The 23416-nt window shown below is 34.6% G+C and overlaps 1 protein-coding gene across 2 annotated transcripts in view; it reads right to left on the bottom strand.

The window, feature by feature from the left end:
* Positions 1 to 19969, bottom strand: part of GLRA3 (glycine receptor alpha 3) — a 192592-nt gene extending 172623 nt beyond the window's left edge. Inside the window, exon 1 of one of the 2 annotated variants that reach the window (XM_007097140.3) lies at positions 19884 to 19969. In XM_007097140.3, the coding sequence (XP_007097202.2) occupies positions 19884 to 19954 (71 nt within the window). In that variant the 5' untranslated portion in view covers positions 19955 to 19969. The remainder of the gene's footprint in view (positions 1 to 19883) is intronic. The other variant, XM_015544207.2, reaches the window with a different exon arrangement.
* Between the last annotated feature and the right edge of the window lie 3447 nt (positions 19970 to 23416).

Raw genomic sequence — 23416 nt, 5'->3', positions numbered from 1 at the left:
CAGAAAATCAACAAGGAAACAATAGTTTTGATTGACACATTGGACCGGATGGGTTTAACAGATATACTCAGAACATTTTACCCTAAAGCAGCAGAATACACATTCTTCTCAAGTGCACATGAGTGTATATTTTCCAGAATAGAACACATACTGGGTCACAAATCAGCCCTCAAAAAGTACAAAAAGATTGAGATCATGCCTTGTATATTTTCAGATCACAATGCTATGACTCTTGAATCAACCACAAGGAAAAAATTGGAAAGCCCTCAAGTACATGGAGGTTAAAGAACAACCTACTAAAGATTGAATGAACCAGGAAATTAAAGAAGAAATTTAAAAATGCATGGAAGAAAATCAAAATGAAAATATGACAGTCCAAACCCTTTGGGATGCAGCAAAGCAGTTCTAAGAAGACATAGCAATTCAGGCCTATCTCAAGAAGCAAGAAATGTCCCAAATATACAGCCTGACCTTGCACCTAAAGGAGCTAGAAAAGGAGCAGCAAATAAAGCATAAAGCCATCAAAAGAAAGGAAATAAAAAAGATTAGAACAGAAATAAATGATATAGAAACAAAAAAAAATAATAGAACAGATCAATGAAACTAAATGCTGATTCCTAAAGAATACATAAAATTAATAAATTTTATTTATCAAGTCTAGCCAGAATTATGAAAAAGAAAAGAGAGAGAATGCAAAATAGATAAAATCACAAATGAGAGAGGAGAGATTGCAACCAACAGCATAAAAATACAAACAATTTTAAGAGAATACTGTGAAAAATAATATGCCAACAAACTGAACAATCTGGAAGAAATGGACAATTTCCTAGAAACTCACACACTACCAAAATTCAAACAAGAAGAAATAAAAAATTTTAACATACCCATAACCAGCAAAGAAACATAATCAGTTATTAAAAATCTCCCAACAAACAAGAGTCCTGAGCCAGATGGATTCCCAGGGAAATTCTACCAGACATTTAAAGAAGAGTTAATACATATTCTTTTCAAACTATTCCAAATATTAGAAATGGAAGGAAAGCTTCCAAACTAATCCTATGAAGCCAGCATTACCTTGATTGATTGTTACACATCAGTTATTATAGCAGTTGCATATATACGCTTTTTGAAAAGTGCTACATTTTTTTAATGTTTTTATTATTATTATAATTATTTATTTTGAGAGAGAGAATCCCAAGTGGGCTCAGCACTGTCAGTGCAGAGCCTAACACGGGGCTTGATCCCATGAACCATAAGATCATGATCCGAACGAGGCCTAACTGACTGAGCCATCAAGGCACCTCTAAAAAAGTGCTAGTTACATTCCTAATCTCTTTAGTAACGTACAACAGAAAACTTGTTGTCAGTATTACCTTTTCTTTCACAAATCAGTGAAATAGTACTTAATTCCTCAAAATGAATCACAAATAATAAAACGTTCCTCATAAATACAGTTGCCCCTCCCTTCCTTCTGAGAAGGGAATTTCTTTATTTTTTCTTCTGACTTACCAAAAGAGGCTTCTTCCCTTAGCCTGATTCTAGACCATAACCTCTACAGAGTGTGTTTTGAAATTCTCTTATTCTAGTTGTGTTCACTCAATAGCCACCCCCCCCACCCCCGCCACACACATTCATACCTGGTATGCACAAAGTTCACCACCTCTAAACCTATTCTTTTGAATTGAAAATTGATCAAGGAATTTGCTCTGACTCTGTGGAGTACAGTGTGCTCTTGAACAATAAATTTAATAAAAAAAAAAATTGGATATCAACAAAATCAAAATTGGAAAGGTGAACTCTTCTTCAAATAGACTTTACGTTTCCTTCAGTCAGAAGATGGTCAGGGGACTCTAGTAGTCACAATAGTAATCGCTCAAAATCCAGAATATGCCCTGATCACATGTTTGCCTGCCTTAGGGAATCTTACCAATTCTTTTGCTTAAAAGGCATGTTCTCTACATTGCTTTTCTTTGCTTATCTGACCTGGAAGTGATCCCTCCTCCACTAAATTCTTCTAAGCCATTTGGTTCTGTCATCCACTGGTTTCCATTGTTGATGGGTGATACTCAACCCGCCAAGATCTCCTCCACTAGCTGGAAACTGCCTGGCTAAAGGCAGAGACTGTGTCATATAACTCGTCTTATTGGAACTCATCTCATAGCACTAATATACTACTTTGCTACAATTTCTAGAGTCCTTCTAGAGTTCAGTTTGATAGAGTTCAATTTGACAAATTTGTTCCTTATATTCCAAATATACCTCAACCAGCTTAACTTATCAAAAGATCGCCAGTTTTAGAACGATATTTCTAGTGATAATTTGAAAGTGATTAATCAAATAGATGGAGGAAATGTCATCAAGAATTGTTTTTCTTCTGAATCTTATTTGGCAAGACACCTCTTTGACTTATTTTATTTTATTTTATTTTATTTTATTTTATTTTATTTTAAACTTTATTTAATGTTTTATTTATTTTTGAGACAGAGAGAGACAGAGTATGAGCAGGGCAGGGGCAGAGAAAGAGGGAGACACAGAATCCAAAGCCAGCTCAAGGCTCTGAGCTGTCAGCACAGAGCCTGACGAGGGGCTCAAACCCCCAAACCATGAGACCATGACCTAAGCTGAAGCCGGACGCTTAACCGACTGAGCCACCCAGGCGCCCCTCTTCGACTTTTAAAATATGTACAAATCTTTTTTTTAAAAGACACTATAAATTTTATTTAATCTGGGGGTATCTGGGTGGTTCAGTCAGGTAACCGTCCAACTTCAGCTCAGGTCATGATCTCGTGGTTCATGGGTTCAAGCCCCAAGTGGGGCTCTGGGCTGACAGCTCAGAGCCTGGAGCCTATTTCAGATCCTGTGTCTCCCTCTCTCTCTGCCCCTCCCTTGCTAACACTTTGTCTCTCTCTCAAAAATAAAATAAACATTAAATTTGTTTAAATTTTTTAAAAGTTAATCTATGTTCATTGTACAAAACAATTCATGAAAATAAAATAAAAAATAAGAAGAAAGCATCTTAATCCCACTACCCAGGGAGAGTGATACAGAAATCATCCTTTTACCTGAGATTATAACTGAGTTAGAGATATTTACAAAGGAAACAGGATAGCAGAAGCAGTATTGCTTTGTTTTCAGCTCTCTACTTTCTATTTTCAACTAATTGTGCTTGCATCAGTGCCTACTAATGAAACACATTTTTGTAAATCCCCAAATCAATAAGATTCAGGGCATAAAAGCATGATATTTTAAAGTACCAATCTCTAGAGTCTCTGAATCTGAAAGAGATGTACAGAGAATATTAAAGTGGAGTCATACGAAATTTCTTTTCCTGAATAATACTGAATCAGCAGAGCACAGACATTTAGATTTTAGTAGATATTCCCATTTGTGTGACTGCAAATGTTTATGTTAATGTCACCTTTCAATGGAAGGTGGTCTGACTTATGCATATTGAAGGCAGATTGGACCTTTTTCTCCCTGTGGTGCAGGAAGCCTTATATTTGTCTGACCATTACATCCCTGTAAGAAGAGAGAAATGGCACAGAATGAAGGAGAGATTCAAACACTAAAGTAGAAAAGAGTTTATAATTGGAAGTGGGAAGGAAAGGTAAATATAGCAATGAGTATGGTGCTATTCAATGTCCCTCAAGTGAAAATTTGACTATCCATCAAGGCTTTTGTTTTCCTTTTTTTAATGAAGGTTTTTATTGAACCATATTCTTTTTAAAAATCAAAAAAAAGAGATGAGGAAGGTACAATCACTGGTGTCAACACCATACTTCAAGCACAGCTGAGGGTACTCACTCTCGGACTCTCCTTTCCTCTGTTCCCCCTGCCTCACCTGGGTCTCCTCCTCCCCTCTTCCCACCTTCCTTCTTTGTATATGCCTAAGCTATTTTGGGAAACGTGTTTATGGTTTCCCAGGAAACAAAAGGATTTTAAAACCCCCTAGATTATAGAAGTTATTTCCTGTGGCAGTGAGAGCATATGTTTTCTTTTAATCAAGCATAACAAAATCTCTAGAGATGATGCTTTATAGGAAAAGGCTAGCCACAGTAGAAATATAAAAGGAACAGTTCAGAGTTGTGAATCTAAAATGTATGCTAGCGTTGCCACACTTGGTGTTCACGTGTAGAACATGAGAACAAAGTAAAATTTTGAAAGTGGGTTTCATTCTTGTATTTTTTAACGAAAATATCAATAAATAAATCTTACCATGATTCTAATTGAATGAGTCACATTTCACCTTTTAAGGAGTGATGCAATCATTGCTTTTTCTACTTTAGAATAACCGAAATTACCGATCTCACTTGGAAAAATAAGCAGTTAATTTGCATGAGGTGAGGTAGGTTCCACCTCTGGCCCCGCCACGTAAATTAAAGTGGTCTGAATAAGGACCCTGTCTCTAGACTTCTTTCACCTATTGTAGAGTGAGGGCACCTGCCATAAGGGGGCTGGGCTGAATCCTCTGGGAGGATTCTGAGCACAGCCCTGCCAGGGCGCTAGAGGTAAGGTAGACTCTGGGCTCTATTCTCTTTTGTAACTGTGAAGTCAGCCTAAACTTATTTGCTTCATTGTTTATCTTTATCTCAGCTGATGACCTTGCCTCCTACTTCAAAGAGATAATTGAGCATTCAACTGCTGAATTATGAAATCACAATTCCCATATCTTTCAGCTTGCCATATTCTGCATCTATTCTAAACTTCTATCCAGCCACACAAAGAGACTTCTTACTCTTCTGGTTCAAAAGCTACCTTTCGACTATTGCTCTTAAAATTCTTCTTTTTCATCTTATCGGTGATCGTCCCTCCTCTTCCGGACCCCCTCTTGTCTCTTCCTAAAGCATTTCCTGAGCTCTTGGCATCTTTCTTCCAGGCTGTAAACAAGCTTAAGTCTCCTGCTATTTCAAAAACACAACTAAAACAAATCAACAATCGCCTATCTCAACTGTGTCCACTGTTACTTCTCCTTCTAGTAGCCTCTTGGGAAAAAAAAAGAATCTGTATTTATCTTTTTATTTAGCTCATTGTTCAATGTAATGCTATCATATTTGTACACGTGTACCAAAAATACACTTGAAAAGGCTACTAATAATCTTCTATATTTCCTTTTGCTTTTATGGCATTTGATATTGATTATTCTTTCATTTCTGAAACTCTTCTGTTAGGTTCTGTGACATACTCTGTGCTAATTCTCCTTTTTCTCTTACTATACCTGCCTTTTTACTCCCCCAGTACTTCTCCTTCTGCCCATCCCTTAGAAGACTATGTTCTTAAAATAGTGCTTTTCAAACCTAAATGTGCTTATGAATCATCTGGAGGACATGATAAAATGCAGATTTGGATTCAGTAAGTCTGTGGTGGAATTCAGACCCCGCAGGTCTAATAGCCTCTCAGATGACAGTTATTGTGCTGGCTGAAGGGCCACATTTTCAGTTGCAGTGCCCTAGGCAGGGAAGGACTTTTCCACATCTGCAAGCCCCAGTGATTATAGGTGTGCTATATCCACAGCTCAGCCTGCAGCATGTGAGACAAGATCTGGGGCAGCTAGAGCCAGGCTTGACGACTCTGTGAGTCACCAGGCTCTTTGCCTACCCCAATGGGATGAAATATCCATGTGTATTCAAGTATAAAAAGCCCTGCCCCAGAATTCTAGTCCTCCAATCTGATCTATTCCCAGGTCTCATACTCCCTCCTCTATGCTGAAGTGTTTCATTAACTGAATATCTTACAGGCATGACATTCGCTATCCAGATCTGGAACTTAAATTAGGATACTTTTCTACATGGCTGCTCCCCTTTTCTTCTGTTTTGTTTGTGTCATGGCAGTATTGTTCACCCAGTTACTAAAAGTATGATTGTGAGAATTATTCTAGACTCTTCTGTTTTCCTTATGCCCAACTAGTGGACGAGTCTTTTTTTTTTTTTTTCCTTTTCTTTTTGTCATTTCTTCCATCTGCTCCTTTCTCTCCATTTTTAGGATGTTCTATTGCTTGACCCTGAACTACTTTCCTTGATGTCAGTTTTGCCTCGCCCACCATCAACATAGTTTCTTTTCAGTTCTCCACATTACTTCTTTAGTGATTATTTCTTAACCACAGTCTGATCATGCTCCTCTCCTACTTAATTGGTTCCCTTTTGCTTCGGATAAAGACTGAGTTCCATCAGGCAGAATGCAAAATGTGATCTGGAACTTCTGGATCTCCCCCAGATGGCACTTCAGAGAAGTTAAATGTGTCATTTCTATTTACAACGTGGTGGCCAGAAGCTGGTCACAAGGACACACAAAGCTGCTAGGGAGACTGGGAAATCTTTAACTTCTTGGGAGTGCCTTCAGATAGAAGCCCCTTTCTCTTTTCTGATAGCTGGAAAATACCTACGATCACTGGAATCAGAGCACCTATCTTGGATCTCAAGGAAGAAACCACGTTAGGAGTAGCAAAACAACAAGGTAGAAGGAAGGATTGGTAAACACCCATTCCACACTTTGGCCTGCTCATATCCATAGTTGTTGTTTTTGTTTTTATTTTTATTTTTCTAGTTTTGGGAAGAAAAATAGAATCTTTCTTAAGCCAATATTATTTATTGTGTGCTGTCACTCAGAATGAGACTAATCTGAACTAACAACAGCAATAAAGAACTCTGCTCATCCCTTGTTTATCTTGCTACCACTCAACATCTATCACATCTACCATTACAATGGATGTTAGGGGGGTGGGGAAATAGATTTAGAAAAAGCCAACTGATATTAAATAAAGTGACGAATTATAGCTGTAATGCTAGGTACATACTTTCTGTTAAAGAGAAATTATCACATGTCTGACTATCTTAGTCAAAACAGTTGTACTCTGTAGATGGATAAAGTGCTACACATTATATTTCTAAAGTAGTATATTAAATACAATCACTCAGTCTATAGAAAGATCACTCAACCCTTCAAAGACAGGACTGAGACCATTCCCTGTGTCTTCTTTCTCCAAATTTCTTCTTGTTTTCATGTGTACACACGAATGCATGAACAGAGAAGATAGAATTCAAGAAAAGTTAATTTAGAACACACCTAAAATAAACTAGCTATTTCCTATAAAGGTATACGTCTCATCTTCTTTTTACTACTTTTTTTTAGTTTGAATTTTTATTTGCTCTAGGAATTTGAATTGTTTTTTGCATTTCAATTAAACTTTCCAATGCAATCTCTGCTGTAAGTTAATATGGATGATAATGGTACATATACACACAGGGAATGTTATATACACTTTGGCATTTTTAAGTGGAGCAAAATTATAAGTTCACATGTTAATACTTAGAATGAAATATTTAGGTTACACATAAAACCTAATTTTCTACTATAATCTCAGGAGGTACCAATTGAGGTCTGCAGCAGAGTCAGTGTCTTTGATGGTTCTCATCCTATTTAAGATTCACAAGAAGAAAGAGATACCCCAAATTTCACGGATTTAAAGGGAAAAAAAGGATTTCACAATCTTTTAAAGTGGTTTAAGGTTGTTACAAAGAAACAACATAAGACAGATAGGAGATATCTAATAATTTCATCCATATGATCCCCTGCTACCTCTATTCTTTCCAATAAATAAAACAAGATGCTAGTTAAGGACACAGAGGTTCATTTATTCTTACCATGCAGTGGGATATACTATACAAAGTTCGGCCAGTACTTTAATAAGGGTTAAGTCTCTTCCTAAAAAGGAATAATTTAAGAACGGATAGAAAATATTATGTAGTGCATATTAGAGTGTTTTGTAATTTTTTAGTAGAAATAAATGTATAGGGAGATTGTTTTTTAAGTTTTGAAGGTTAAGATTTCATTACACACGTCATTCTTCTTTCATTTGTTAGGAATGTAACCATTTGTTTATAAAACTATGAAGTCAAAAATCTCTTCTTTTCTTGGATTTTTGTTTTATTTAGTCTGCTAATTAATTAAGTTTCGGCCCTTAGACTTCTGATATACAGAATAAACACATTTAAATAATACAAATTAATAAAAATATGTGTATATTGACATCAACAGAACAAACGGATATAACACAGCTTATTCAAATATTTTATTCCTCATAATCAAATGATGACAATGAAACATTTTGTTTAGAAGTAGAAAAAAATTATTTGAATAAACATTTGCTGATGTTTTCCTAACACCCAAGAATAGTCATACAGATTTTTCCTGTGAAGTTAGTCCTAAAACAACTTAAGCATGGATTTATTAGGAACAGAAACTTGGGGGGCTCCTGGGTGGCTCAGTTGGTTAAGTATCTGACTGTAGCCTGGGTCACAATCTCATGATTTATGAGTTCAAGCCCTGCATCAGGCTCTCAGCATGGAGCCTGCTTCAGATCCTCCATCCCCACTGTCCCCATCTCCCCCTCTCTCTGCCCCTCCTCTGCTTGCACTTTCTCTCTCTCAAAAATAAGTAAGTAAATAAATAAATAAATAAACTGAAAAAAAAAGAAAAAGGAAAGGAAAGGAAAGGGAAGGGAAGGGAAGGGAAGGGAAGGGAAGGGAAGGGAAGGGAAGGAAAGGAAAGGAAAGGAAAGGAAAGGAAAGGAAAGGAAAGGAAAGGAAAGGAAAACTTGGGGGTCCCAAGGTAGAACTGTTAATAGGAAGTTTGCAATACCCTCCATTTCTCATGGAAAGAGGCCTGTTGCCTCTGCTAACGATGCTTTTTCCTGCCTGAAGTGATCCCCTTTTTCTGCCTGCTTAACTTCTGTCAACTGCTTAAGGTCTATTTAAATTCCTTTCTTTTTTATAAAGAATTTCTCCTTTCCATTAAAAAAAAAGATTTTTTTTCCTTAATATTTATAATTGCTACTATTTGGGTAGTTGTTCATGACTACATTTTTTATAATTGCCAGAAAAAAAGAAATTATTGTTCAAACCACCCTTCATAGAGTCCCGTGGGCCTAAAACATTAGAAGTATTTGAATAAACAGATTAAAATTCAAAAATAAATAGTCTGTGATATCAATGGTCTCAGTTTATCTAGGGAATTGGAATATTGTCAGTGATTCTGATCCCAGAATTGTGATAGCACAATAATAGCAATTTAGGGGTACCTGGGTGGCTCAGTCAGGTAAGCATCTGACTCTTGGTTTCCGCTCAGGCCATGATCTCATGGTTCATGAAATTGAGCTCCACATCAGGCTGTACTGACAGCACAGAGCCTGCTTGAGATTCTCTGTCTACCCCCTCTCTCTCTGCCTCTCCCCTGCTCAAGCTCTCTCTCTCAAAATAAATAAACTTAAAAAATTAGAAATTTAAATATGATGTCTTGAGAATATGCATTATTTATTTGATTACTATTTAGGATGTTCATTTAGTTATGTCTTCCCTTTCCAGTGCAAAGATCTTATAAAAAGTATATAATTAAAAGCTATATATTGATTTAAAGACATAGTATATATATTTTATATATGCATACATATGAACATTTTATATATACATTTAATAATTATTTTAATAACTATTATCATATGAACTATTATTATATATGATATACATATAATATATATTATTATAGACAGCCATTATTATATGAAATGCTGTTTGCATTTTTCCAACGTTTAGAAAAGAAGAAGCTGTCACAATATGAAAGCTCGGTACTGCTTCATTTAGTACAGGTGGGGATATATCCCAAATAGGAACAAGTGAGGGATCAGTGAGTAGTGAGAAAAATGAAAACATGTAGATGACTTTTTTCTAAAAAAAATTTTTCTGTAAGATAGAGATAAGAGGCAAGTGGGTAAATATATTACCACAGAAAAAATAAAATTAGGAATAAAGAAAAACCAAAGCGCCAAATTGCTTACCAAGTTTCCTCCTGAGTGCTAAAGGCAGAGAAATCAACATGGTATTTTTATTTATGCCGAGAAAGAGTTATTTATTTGAAACTGTCAATCTGCTTTTAGAAATAAAAACGACGCTTCATTCTGGAAATGAATGGGCATTTTTTCAGTGTGCTAGACACTCTTTCAAGCCCTGGAGATAGAACTGGACATACATTCCTGTTCTGCCCTGAAGGACTTCATAGTTCAAGCTAGAGGTAAGATTCAGGCAATTACTACCCCCTGGGATAAGTGCAATAAAGGCACTTGGTGCTTGGGAGCACAGAAGAGGTATCTTCACCTAGACTTGAGAAAGATCAGAGAAGGGTTCTTAAAGAAGGTAAAGTGAGTTGAGTAGAAATTAGCCAGACAGATAGAACTCACATTTCCCTCCCAGTCATTTGATGGAGTGGTCATTTTATTGAGGTTCAAATCACTCATCTTCTCCCAGGTCCTCACCATAAACTATTGTATGGACAGTCTGAACCCAAAGCAACAAAAACAATACCAACAACAATAATCACAGGACAAACTGTTTTCTGATGATTTGGTCACACTTATTGACCATTAATAACAACTTTCTTTTCTATTTGTAGCGTTTTACTCGTCACTACAATTTTCTGAAAATTAGTTTTTGTTTTTATTTTTTAAAAGTTTATTTGGGGCGCTTGGGTGGCTCAGTTGGTTGAGCATCCGACTTCAGCTCAGGTCATGATCTCACAGTTTGTGAGTTCGAGCCCCAGGTCGGGCTCTGTGTGGACAACTCAGAGCCTGGAGCCTGCTTCGGATTCTGTGTCTCCCTCTCTCTCTGCCCCTCCCCCACTCGCGCTCTGTCTCTCTCTCTCTGCCTCTCAAAAATAAAGAAAACTAATAAATTTTTTTTTAAAGTTTATTTATTTTTGAGAGAGAGAGAGACAAAGCATGGGGGAGGGACAGACAGAGGGGGAGACAGAGAGTCCCAAGCAGGCTCTGCACTGTTAGCACAGAGCCCAACGTAGGGCTAGAACTCACAGACCATGAGATCATGGCTTGAGCCAAAACCAAGGGTCAGATGCTTAACTGACTGAGCCACCAGGCTCAGTTTTTATTTTTAATAGTAACATATTCTCAGATTTTTATACATATCCTTAACCCTTGTATTGGAGAATATCCAGAGCTAATATAGGTACTATTGATATCCTGTTTTATAACAATTAGAAATTTAACTTTAAAAAGAAATGTGTACTCTTTCATTTATCTAACATCAATAACAAAAGAAAGTCAACAGAGTCTACATAATAGGAAAATAAATAAACTTTAAATGATAATAACTCTAACATTCTTTTCAAAAGATATTTGTATGTGGGGGGTGCCTGGATGGCTCAGTCAGTTGACCCTCAGACTCTTGATTTTAGCTCAGGTCATGATCCCAGAGTCATGGGAACAATGAGGCTCTGTGCTGAGCCTGGACCCCTCTTAATATTCTCAGTCTCTCTCTTGCCCTTCTCCCTTGCTCATGCTCTCTCTCTCTTTAAACTAAACTAAATAAAAAATATTCAGGGGCGCCTGGGTGGCTCAGTCGGTTAAGCGTCCGACTTCGGCTCAGGTCATGATCTCGCGGTCTGTGAGTTTGAGCCCCAGGTCGGGCTCTGTGCTGACAGCTCAGAGCCTGGAGCCTGCTTCCGATTCTGTGTCTCCCTCTCTGCCCCTCCCCTGTTCATGCTCTGTCTCTCTCTGTCTCAAAAATAAATAAACATTTAAAAAAATAAATAAATAAATAATATTCACATGAAATTATGAAATTCATATAATAATGGTGTTAGTAGGGGCAGTGATGATTTAAAATTTATTGATAAAATCCTAGTGGTTTGGGGGAACCATATGTATTTATGGAAAAAGATGTTGCTAAAGTTCTAATGCTTTTAGGATTAACTTATCTCACAGGATGTCAATGGAGAAATGATGTCAACCATTTGTTCATTTTACAAAGTTACAAAGCCCTAATAATAAGATCCAAACAAGGAAATACTTCCTCTATTGCTTTAGTTGTAGGACATGACTCAAAATGATAAAACTATACAACTCTAGTCTAAGCAGCATCATGGAAAAATAGCAACCAATACACCATGCCTTCTCGGTAGGGTTGGAAGTTTTATACTGGGGGTCAAAAATCATATTCTTTTATGTATAAAGCCGTGTGTGTGTGTGTGTGTGTGTGTATGTATGTATGTGTGTGTATATATATATATATATATGTTATATATATGTGTGTGTATATAAAACATATACCACAAATTATATATACTATACATGAGCAAATATATAGTATGCTGTGGTATTACAATTTCATGAAGACAATTAGAAAAAAAAATCTAAAAGTCTAAAAATATCTTTAAAAGGTTCCTTAGGAGGCAATAATGTGAAAAGAAAAGTTGAGAAATAATGAATTATACAACACAAATTTTAGATTCTCATGGTGATAATGAGAAGCAAATCCATTACTTTTCCACTAGATGCTGCCAGAGTAAGTAATATCTGAGATTTGTTTGATCTTCTACCTTTTATGAGATCTTGAACTCAGACTCCCTTTTCACTCTAAGTAATAATACAGATTTAAATAGAATTCAAATCTAAAGTCATAGGCAGGTAGACTGATGTGACAGGCAGATGTTATCTCAGTGCTTACCTATTGTTTATTGAGCATCTATTTCACACATGACATTGAATTAAATATAATGGAGTAAAATAAACATCAGAAGCAATCCTATCATCATGGGACTTACAATTAAGAGGGAGACAGAAGACTTTCGTGAAAATATGAAACACATTTGAAAGGAATGTTATATGTTCTTCCCTCCACAATGGCATATTGTTAAAAATTGAAGTTCTGTTTCCTCAGTACTTCACATACTGCCTGGAATGGATTCATTGTTCTGTAAATTTATATGAAGTCATAGAGAAAGTCAGGCAGAATGCTGTAGCCCCTCTGAAACTGGAGAATCCAACCTCCATTCATGGAGTAACTGCATAGAAAAGGTTATCATTTCAAACCATGCCTAACATAAAAGCTCACTTTCCATGAGCAATAGGGTCATTTTAAGTGAAGAAAAGGCATAAAACTCAAGCCAAAAATACAGAGACAAATATTTTGGGAGGCACATATAGGGGAAAAAGTTCACTTTGGCCAGGAGAAAGTGGAATGGCATTTTAGTTTTTATTGATTAAAATTATTTGATAAATAGTTTCCTTCTAAGGTAAAGACATTCTTATTGCTGGAAATCTTCAAGTTTATATGATGACCACCTGTTAGAGATTATTTCTGAGAGATTCTCAAATTTAGGTAAGATATTGGATGGACCAGTTACCTCTAACGTAAGCCCAATCATCCTACAGTGGTGATGGTTGTATAACAGTATCAGAAATATCTGTGTTCAGCTATAATTTCTAACTGGTTATGGCAAATGTTTGATGCACTCATAGAGAATTCTTCATCATTTGCATTGAATGTTATTCCATTCAATATCTATTTTTAGAGGATGCTAATAACCTTTAGATTTTATGTTATTCTTAACTTATACCACTGAAATTACTACTTTTGTGTATTAAATTGTCCTAGAGGTACTGGTAATACTTTTTCCTAAAAGTATCCCCAGTATGGAGATTATAAAAGAATTTCGGAAATGTACTGTGACGAAGCTGCTTTTTTTAATATGCATTCTTTCTTTTTCTGACATCTGAGGATTGCAAACTTAAGTTTCCTTAAAATGCTTTAAAATGTGGTTGCTTGCAGTTGATAGAATAGCTTTGTCTTCTGTAGCTGAATAGCTCATTTTATTCACACACTTTCTGTTTGTTGCCAGACAGTTGGTCTGGTCTTGGAATTCTTGCCTTCATTCCAGAATAAGTTCTCTGAAGATGATTCAAATGTCTCTATTCCTGACCCACTCACCTAAGCAAAACAAAGCTACAGCTACACCATTCTCCTAGTGGGGAAAGACAAATAACCCACATTTCCACATAAATATCTACCTACACATGAATTTATTTTCAATAAATATTGTCAATCCAGTATGAAGATAATCATACCGAGAAGGATACGAGAATGTCTGCTGGGAAAATCAAGGAGGATCCACTATATATACTTCATAAAGTAAGGAAAAGTAAAAGATGTACTTTCCTCAAAATAGTTCCCTAAAAGTCTCCTGAGAAAACTAAGTGATAAAAGGTACGGTCTATGATTGTAAGATTATAAGACTAGTTGAAATTACAGCATTGGAAAGTTCTATAAAAAAGTTTTAGAAAGATATATACTGTTGATACGAGCAGGCCTTTAAGATCGACTATATAACACTATGATAAATTTGTGACTCTGTCACTTGGTTATAATCAGTCTTACCTCCAGTTTAACTCAGGGCTCTCTGTGTACTTCTCTGTGCCCAACTTTACAATGTTCTACCCTTACTGCATATAAATATTTTCTCTATTCTCTCTTCTTTGCATACAATATGATCGCCTTCATAACATTTTGACTGTTAATTCTACAGTTCAAGCATCATCTCTGCAGTCCAAGCTGATGGCAGGATACCAAATCGGCTGCTAGCATTTCAAACTCAAATACTCCAAACCAAGTTCAGTGTCTTCTTTCTTTCTTTCAACAATCCCAATCCTCTACCTGATTTTCTTTCTTTCGGGAGACCATATTCTGGTGAAAAGTTCAAATATAGTTTTCAAATTCTAAAAGGAAGAGATTATTCTTTTCTTCTTGTAGTTTAGCCATTGTTTTTGGCTTATATAGTTATTACTGTTACTAATTATTATTAGCTATCTTACAGAGATACTTTGTGCCAAGAGACCATTCCTGTAATGACAACCATTCAGTTACAAGTATTATTTACTTCTAAATTTTATCCACATTCTATTGAGAAAGGCAGCTGTTCCTTCTCTGTATTTCTGCAGGTTTGTTATTGTAGCCAGCTCAGTAGTTATTGCTAGCAGAATATGAATGTAAACCATAAATCGAAATTTCTTTACTGAATTTGACTATCACCACTCACTAAGCATACAATATGCCCATTACCATTTCCTTTATGTCTCACTTTTGCCCACAGACTAAGCATCTTAACAAGATCCAGCACAAGTACCAAGTCTTCTGGATAGCTTTCCTATGTCACATTTCCTAAAACATTGCCGTTTGTGTTTTTCTTTTGTTACTTGGCCCTTTGTATTTTCTCCCCTTCTGTCCTTTAAGTTCTGTGATGGGAAAGGTGGTAGTTCCTCAATCTTCCATAGCCAAACAGTACATAGCACAAAAAACTGTGCAAAGAATTTGGTAAAGGAATCTTGTTGAATTGCTTAAAATTACACATTAAATACATATTTGTTGATTGACTTGCCTCAGTACGTGAGTGTAGTTAAGGGAGGAAAAAATATATATAGCATAGGAAATATTTTACAAGCTGTTTTCTGAATCTGCAGGGTAAATTGCCTAAGGCATTGACCAGAGAACTGGGCCATTATCCTTCTATACTTGGGAAATGTGTGATTATTTATAGACACAAAGGTAAGAAGCATATATTATGTGTAGCACAATTTTAAAAAACTATATAGAATCCTATTGCTGTATGTATTTCTTGTATACAGGAAATCATTATGAAAGTTTATTCTTTCAAGTACATTTCTCTTTAATACTTTACATAAGAAAATAGAGCCAACATTAAAAAGGATTTTCCCTATTCTCCAAAACATACCAAGAGCAAAACCAAGAAATTCTATGCCAAAATGTTTTTCTTAGGCTTCAAAGTAAACCAAGATAGCATTTTATTTGTGATTATCATGAAGTCTGAAATTCACATATTTAGTTTTTGACAGAGTGTACCATAATTTATTCAAGTAGCAAGCCTGTAGTTGATATCAAATTATAAATATGAAAAATAAAATTGTATTTTATGAAAATAATCAATTTAAATGAAATATTTTTGGCAGTTCTCCTGTTTTTAGAATTTGTTCTGCAAGCTCTTCATAATCATCACTTATCTGCATTTCAAAGAAAGCTGAACACTGGTGTTCTGTTCCTTATTTTATTAATATGAGGACTAGAACCCAAAAGCCTAGAAGGATTGTTTCAGAAAACTACAATATCTGAGTGAAGTGTGAAACTTTAAAAAAAAAAAAAAAAACTTTACTGCTAAGAAATTCAGATTTCTCACATCTGTTTATGCAATTTTCTCACTTGTATTTTTAAAAGAATTATCTTTTTAAAAAAATAAATAAAATAAAAAATAAAAGAATTATCTTTTTTAATAATTCTTCCTTAAAAATTACATTTTTTAGACGTGATATATTCTGATAATGAATACTTCTAATTGTATTGTAGAAGTAAATATTTTTATTTTGATGTTTTTGCCTTCATAAAACTTAACAAAAAGTAAAACTTATGCCAAGACAAATATATCATCTGTGGGCCTGCAATAATAGTCTAAGAAAATGCTATAAATATTTATAATATGTCCCTAACAAATTTTGTACTAGTAATAACAACAGAAACTGTCATACATTATTGATAGAAGTATCAATAGGTACAACTACTTTGGAAAGTTTACAATATCTAATGAAGTGAAACATATTCATGCCCACTCTATGATCCAGCAATTCTTATCTTAGAGAAACTCTTAGACCCAACCCATTCTGCTCCCAAAATGCATGTATTCACGTGCATGCATTCACATGTATTCACAAAATATTTGTTCAAGAATATTAATAGCAGCACTAGCCAAAATGTAAAAAATACCCAAATATCCTTCAGAGAACACTGGATAAATTGTGATGTCTTCATGTAATGGAATACTATATAGCAATGAGAATAAATTATTGTTACAGGTACTAATATGGACAAAACACATAAACATAATGCTTCTAAAAAACAAAGCTCACTCAAATAAGTATTTATATAAAGTTCAAAAGCAAAAAAAAAAAAAAAAAGAAAGCATATTCATTGTTGTATAAGTCAGGGTAGTGATCATCTTCGGGCAAAGTGGTGCCTGGAAAAGGTATGGTGGTAGGAGGGTGACTGTTTTTGTGAGGTTTTGGCAATTCTCCTTTTTTTCCCCCACTTAGTACTTATCTTTACATGCCTGGCTTATTTCACTAAGGATAATGTCCTCAAAATCCATCCATGTTATTACAGAATTTCCTTCTTTTTTTAAGGCTGCATAGTATTCCCTCGTATTTATATATCACTTTTTTTTGTCCATTCACCTGTCAATGGACATTTAGGTGTTTCCACACCTTAGCTATTATAAATAGTGCTGCAATAAACATGGAATTACTAATACCTCTTCAATATCCTGACTTTAATTCTTTCAGATAAATAACCAGAACTGGGACTACCAGATCATATGTTAGTTCATTTTTAGTTTTTTGAGGGCAATTCTACTTCTTGATCCATGGTCTCTTCACATGAGTGTGTTATCTTTCTGAAACTTCACATGGAAGCTTATTATTTGTGTATGTATCTGTGGTATATTACATCTCAATAAGATTTTTTTAAATCTTTAAAGCTTATGAAAAGAAGCTTATACTAGTAAATTATTTAATTATAAAAATATATGTTTCCAGTTGCAATTCTTGCCTCCAAATTGCCCTAAAAAGTATTTTTAAGTTAGATACATTTATAAATTAATACTAAATACTTTTTGTTTTCATTTTTTCTTTTATATTTCCTTTTCATTCAATACGAGCAGACTTAGTGATAAAGAATAGTTTTCCTAAAGATATTTATTTTACAAAATATTTCCAGTAGAAGGAGCTTTGCTTTTTTTTTTTTTTTAACTATAGGAAATTTTCTTTTAAGGGGCATCACTGAAAATAAATATATTTACTTTTTTATTATTTTATTTTATTTTATTTATTTTTATTTTTATTTTTATTTTTGACAGAGAGCGAGACAGAGAGAGACAGAGCATGAGTGGAGAAGGGGCAGAGAGAGAGAGATTGGGTGACACAGATTCTGAAACAGGCTCCAGGCTCTGAGCTATCAGCACAGAGACCAACGTGGGGCTCAGACTCACTAGCCACAAGATCATGACCTGAGCGAAAGTCAGCACTTAACTGACTGAGTCACCCAGGCACCCCTAAATTTTTAATTTAAATGATTAAAAAATTTAAATGATTAAAGTTCTTCATAGAGCAATGAATTACTCTCATCTAAGACCAGTCTAAGAGAAAAATTTTATTCAATTTATAAAAGAAGAAAGGAAAAACTTGATAAAGAATATATGTATCGCACAAACTTCTATACTGGGTATGTATTTTTCAAGGGATTGCATTTTTGGATTATTCACAAAGAGCATTTTAAATTACAATTATTTAATATTAATGAAGGTACGTTTTTAAAATTATGATCATCAATTTGAAATAAAATTTGTGTTAATTTAAATAAAACTAGACAAAAATCAAAGGATGTACTGGTGAAGATTATATACTTAAGAATATATTATAACAAATATAGTGAATTACCAGTATACAAATTTGACCTTAATGACCAAAATGGTTTAGTTACTGACATTAAACTTCCTAACTAAGTGTCTACCACTAAGCTATTCTGATTTATTTGAAAAAAAAATGCATACCGTCATCTAAGATATTAAGAAATAATTAAAGTAAAATAACCCATTTCACTTAAAACATGAATTTTGTACCCCTGTCCATGAAATTTTTATAAATATAAAAATGTTACACTCTTTGTTTTAATCATGTCACAAATAGTAAAATTTGTGACAATTGTCGTTATAAAAATTTAGTCACATTAAAATGTTTTTCACTGAAAATATCCTAGTTTACAGTGGTTCAACCCATACTTCAAAAAAATAATTTTGAAATTATAATAACCTTCACAATTAATTCCTCTTACTACAGTTATATCAAAATAACATAACTTCCTGTAAGGCAGTTTTTATGAGATACGCTATGTTTTTCTAAGGTGCCCAAAGGTGAAAAACTGACATAGCAACCCAGAAGACAATATTTACATACTTCAAATAGAAATTAATATACACACAACTTAGTTATTCCAATTATTTGATTTTAATTCTCTTGAAAAGCTTGAGAGCCATAAAAATGAAATCTTAAGGTATTTACACTAGTAAATTAAAATTTACATTGGTGGTTCAAAAGTCTGTATGAGAAGAATCTTGCTTATATATTGTTGTATTAAGAATAGGGGTTACTTTCTCTGTGCCCCTCCCCTGCTCATGCATGTTCTCTCTATTTCTCTCAAAATAAATAAGTAATCTCAAAAAAAAAATTTTTAAGAATAGGAGTTAAATTATCTGATCTTTTGACTAGTCTCTATTAAAAAATAAATAAATAAATCCCACCAAATATGACTGGACATGATAAGAAAATTACATATCATAAAACAATTTTATTCTTTAGTAGGTTTATTGTAGTATCACTTTCTCTCAAAAGATTATTCTTGACATAAAACATATCTAATGATTTATTTATGACTTTGCTCTCACGTATTACCTGACCTAAGCCCTTTAGAATTGGTACTTACAAGGCCTTAAGTGTTATTTATTTATTTAACTTAACCTCTGGATGTATCAATAATGCTCAGAATTTCTCTGATAAGTAAATGCTTATGTTCTAGATTTTTTTGCCATTTAATTACTTCTAATTACTTCTAATTACTAAATGTTTTGTAACTTTCAAAAAAAAAGAGTAACACTCAGAATTTGTATTTCACTTAGAAAAATGAAACTCCAAAAGCAATTTGAGAAAGAAGACCTAGGTTTTGGAAATAATTTTCCAAAGGTAATCTTAGTTGCAAATAATATGAGGCCAGTTACTTAAAAAGCACTATATAGTGAAAATAGAGCAAAGTTACATGTTTTTAGGGATCTTGATAGACTGCTAGACAGTTTTCGGTAGACAACAATACGATTTAAGGGATACTTTCAATGCAATTTCGAATTGCATTCTCGACTTCATCAATAACAAGTGGTTGAAATCTAGTGCACAGGCTTAAATGAATTCTTCAACTGTTAAATACAAGTGGACTCACCTGAGTAACAGTGCTGCTTCCCAGAAGTAAAATCCTGAAACGAATGTCCGAAAGTGTCTCACGTGGGCCATGATACGGAGAGATTTTCACGATCCTGAAATTAATCTTATCCAAGGCATGGGGGATGAGAAAGCCAGGAACGAAAAATGTGCAATCTAACTCTGCGTGGTGTTGCAGGAGACGAACGCCTGGAAAGCTTCAGCACCTTAGACAGCTCCCCGCAGTCGGCAAAGACCCTTTCTTTCAAACACTTGAAATTCCCTTTAGACCCCTTCTCTGGGCATTGAGCAGAAGGAAGATTCACAGGGTTACAAATGTGCAGGTGGTTTACACAGTGAACGCGGAATAAGGGGTGAGATGAAATGTCTGAAGTGCCTAGGTTCTGGGCAACAGTTCACTGAAGCTCTAGCAGCAAAGAAAGCTTGTCCTTCCCAGACTCAGACACCGGAGAAAGAATAACAGCAACAGCCGGAACAAGGATGCTTCTTCACCTGCTCCTAGCGCCGCCCGCCGAATCCCACTCTCCACCTTTGAGTAAAACCCGACACCGCTAGCGCGGCAAAGGGAAGCGGGGGCGGAGCCAAACGACACTGTTCTGTTCTCCAATCACGACCGCACAGCGGGACTGAGTGGCAGGCTACTCATCTCCGTAGGCCGTGGCTTAGCACTTTACCCTTTAAAAAAAGCAGTGAATAACTGGTGCAGAGCCTTAACTCTGACTGGAGGGAGTTGAGGGAAGAAAGCCTCAGGACTAAGCATTGGGAAAGTCAGCGGCTTTTGTGAATTAGGTAGCAAAACAGCGCTGGAGAGACCCTTTTCGATTTTCTTCCGGGAAAAGGCACAATTTGGGAAGAAAGGTCTTTTCAGATGTGACCCCATCTCTTTGACCTCATATCAAAATGCAGGAGTCAACAGTAAACCCAAACCCTTAGAAAAGGCTAGAGAAGAGCAGAGAATATGGTTCATGAGCATCAGCAGAACAGGAGAACCAGCTGCTTCTAAAATTCTCATAACACTAGCCAGCTTCCTTCTGGCCAGGAAACATTGTTGAGTGGACTAAATTGAGTTTTCTTCAGTTGTAATAAGGGTTCTAAAAAGATGAAGGTGGGAAATCTAAAGAGATGACTACTTAGAGGCACAATGCCACCCAACATTTTTTTTTCCGTACACACTTTCCATATCTTAATAATAAATTCAAGTGAAGGGGACAACTGGGTCATATGGTACATCTTTTCTTCCATCGTCCACGTACATCTCCCTCTCCTCTCTCTCCCTCCCTCTCGCCCAGCCCACCCCCCTCCCTTATATGGGGATTTGGATTGGAAGACTAGAAAGGAAAAGTGTGTGTGTATGAGTGCGTATGTTATGTGCATATTTATTCATGTATCTCAAAATAGAATTTAAAAAAGACTAATACCTATGCTATTAGATCTTTATAGTGGCTTTTATTTACTATCAGCCAGGACTAAAGCTTTCATTACTTGAATCTTAGCTTTTCCCTTAAACTCCCTTAGATATTTATTCTGAAAGCCCCTTTTTAATCACTTAACTTTCTCAATGACTAAACTACATGCCAAGAATGTCTTCTTACTCTTTCACACAAACATTTTCTTGTTAATTAAATTCCAGCAGCAATTGACATATTGACTATCCTGTAATTCTTTGTTTAACTGGAAAGGTATAAGTCATTACCTTCTCACCCTCTCAAATGAGGACACAGTGAAAAAAAAATCTTTTTTTATTCTTTAGTAGACAAGCTTATTTACATTTAGTGAGAATAAAGAATTTTTTTATTTATTTTTATATGTTATTACTGTATCTGTCTCTTTCTGCATCTTTGTTTTCTGATTTAAATTACAAACTTCCAGAAGTCTCATAATAAATATCACTGCTTCTACCCATGAATATTTGTACCTGAGAAGGCTCATACAATTTTAATTAACTCAATTTTTCAATGAACCTTTTGAAAGCTCACTAAGAACAAATTCTTTTTAGTTGGTCATTCTTTGAACAGCAATAATTCTTTTAAATACCACACATAATAAAAGAAACAAAACTTATTATATTTCAAGGAGACCTGAATTCCTTACCTTGTTTCCACTATCTAATTGGGTATCTTTGGAAAACTAATCTACTTTAAAAAATATCTTTATTTAATATATCTTTAAAAATATATCCATTGAGGGAATTGAGTTAAATTACCTCTGAGATTCATTCTCTGGTCCCAAGGAAGCAACCAATGGAAGTTTATTTAAGTGAGCAAATTAATGCACAACATTTAAAATTCTGTGTTTGCATTAATCTGGATAGTTAGGTTACATGACAGCTTAAAAGATGATAATTTTAGCTATTTCATCTCATTATTAATATTAAAACATGTAAATATTATACTTTATCAAATTAATATATACCTAGTCAATCAGTTTTTGAGTATAAATGTCATGTAAGAGGACAGTAATATGGAACCTCCAGATTAATGTTTTTTTCACAAAACCATTATTATTCCTTCAAATTATTTATGAAAAGCTATGATCCTCCTCTTTTATTTGTTTGACTTGTCACTGCAGTAAGGCTAATGACCATTATTTAGAATAGAACCTAGCATATAGTAGATACTCAATAATTTTTGAATGCATTAATAATTATATTAGAAACAATATATATTTTTTGAATTAGATTTGTGAATTTGTTACACTACATTGGGTACTAGATTAATTTTGACTAAGTAAATCAGAAATTAATCAAAGTGTGGGTTGTAGTGCTTTGTTTCTTTGAGTTAACATGTAATGATTAATTTTCCAGGGCTTCTTGTCTATGGATTTTTATATTGTTTGCTTTTAATTTCTATAAGGTCAAAATGAATTTCATGCATCTACATATTTGTGACAGCTATTCTCATAAATTTTATTCTTTTGAGAATAATAGTCCTGATTGGACGGGTAAGGAAATGAATGTGTTTTTGGAAAAAAGACCATTCTGTGGCTGATGAATAACTGACTAGTCCATTTATATAAAATTAAGCTGGATTCTGATTTGCTCAAATCTCTGCTCTTCTCCTTATTGCCTTTATTATTTCTCTCTTGAACTAACAGATGATATTTTATGTTATCTAAGACATGGGATTTCAGAGCTGAATGTGATATTAATCTTCATCAGATTTAATACTTTCCTTCTACAAAGGAAGTAATTGTAGCCTGCAGTGGTTAAGTGATGGTTACACACCCACAAATTTAGCAAGTTGAAAATATTAAACTTGAACTTGGTGCCTTTGGCACCAATTGTCTAGTCCCACTGAGCTATCTTTAATAGTGTATTTCTACTATTGTCTCAAACTGTATGTATATTGACTAACCTAGAGAAAAGTAAATCAAATTCAATCTAATGTAAAACTTTTATCAGATGCTCAGTTATTACTGCCTATGATCTAAAACATGTGATAATATAGATAGATAGATAGATAGATAGATAGATAGATAAAATGATTTGCAATTTAGTAAAAGAGTTACTTTTTTTGAAGTCAATGTAGTATGGGG

Source organism: Panthera tigris, chromosome B1 (genome assembly GCF_018350195.1).
Source record: "Panthera tigris isolate Pti1 chromosome B1, P.tigris_Pti1_mat1.1, whole genome shotgun sequence".
In the NCBI taxonomy this organism is placed as follows: domain Eukaryota; kingdom Metazoa; phylum Chordata; class Mammalia; order Carnivora; family Felidae; genus Panthera; species Panthera tigris.
Note: the sequence above shows the minus strand (reverse complement) of the source record. Positions and strands in the feature narration are given on the sequence as shown.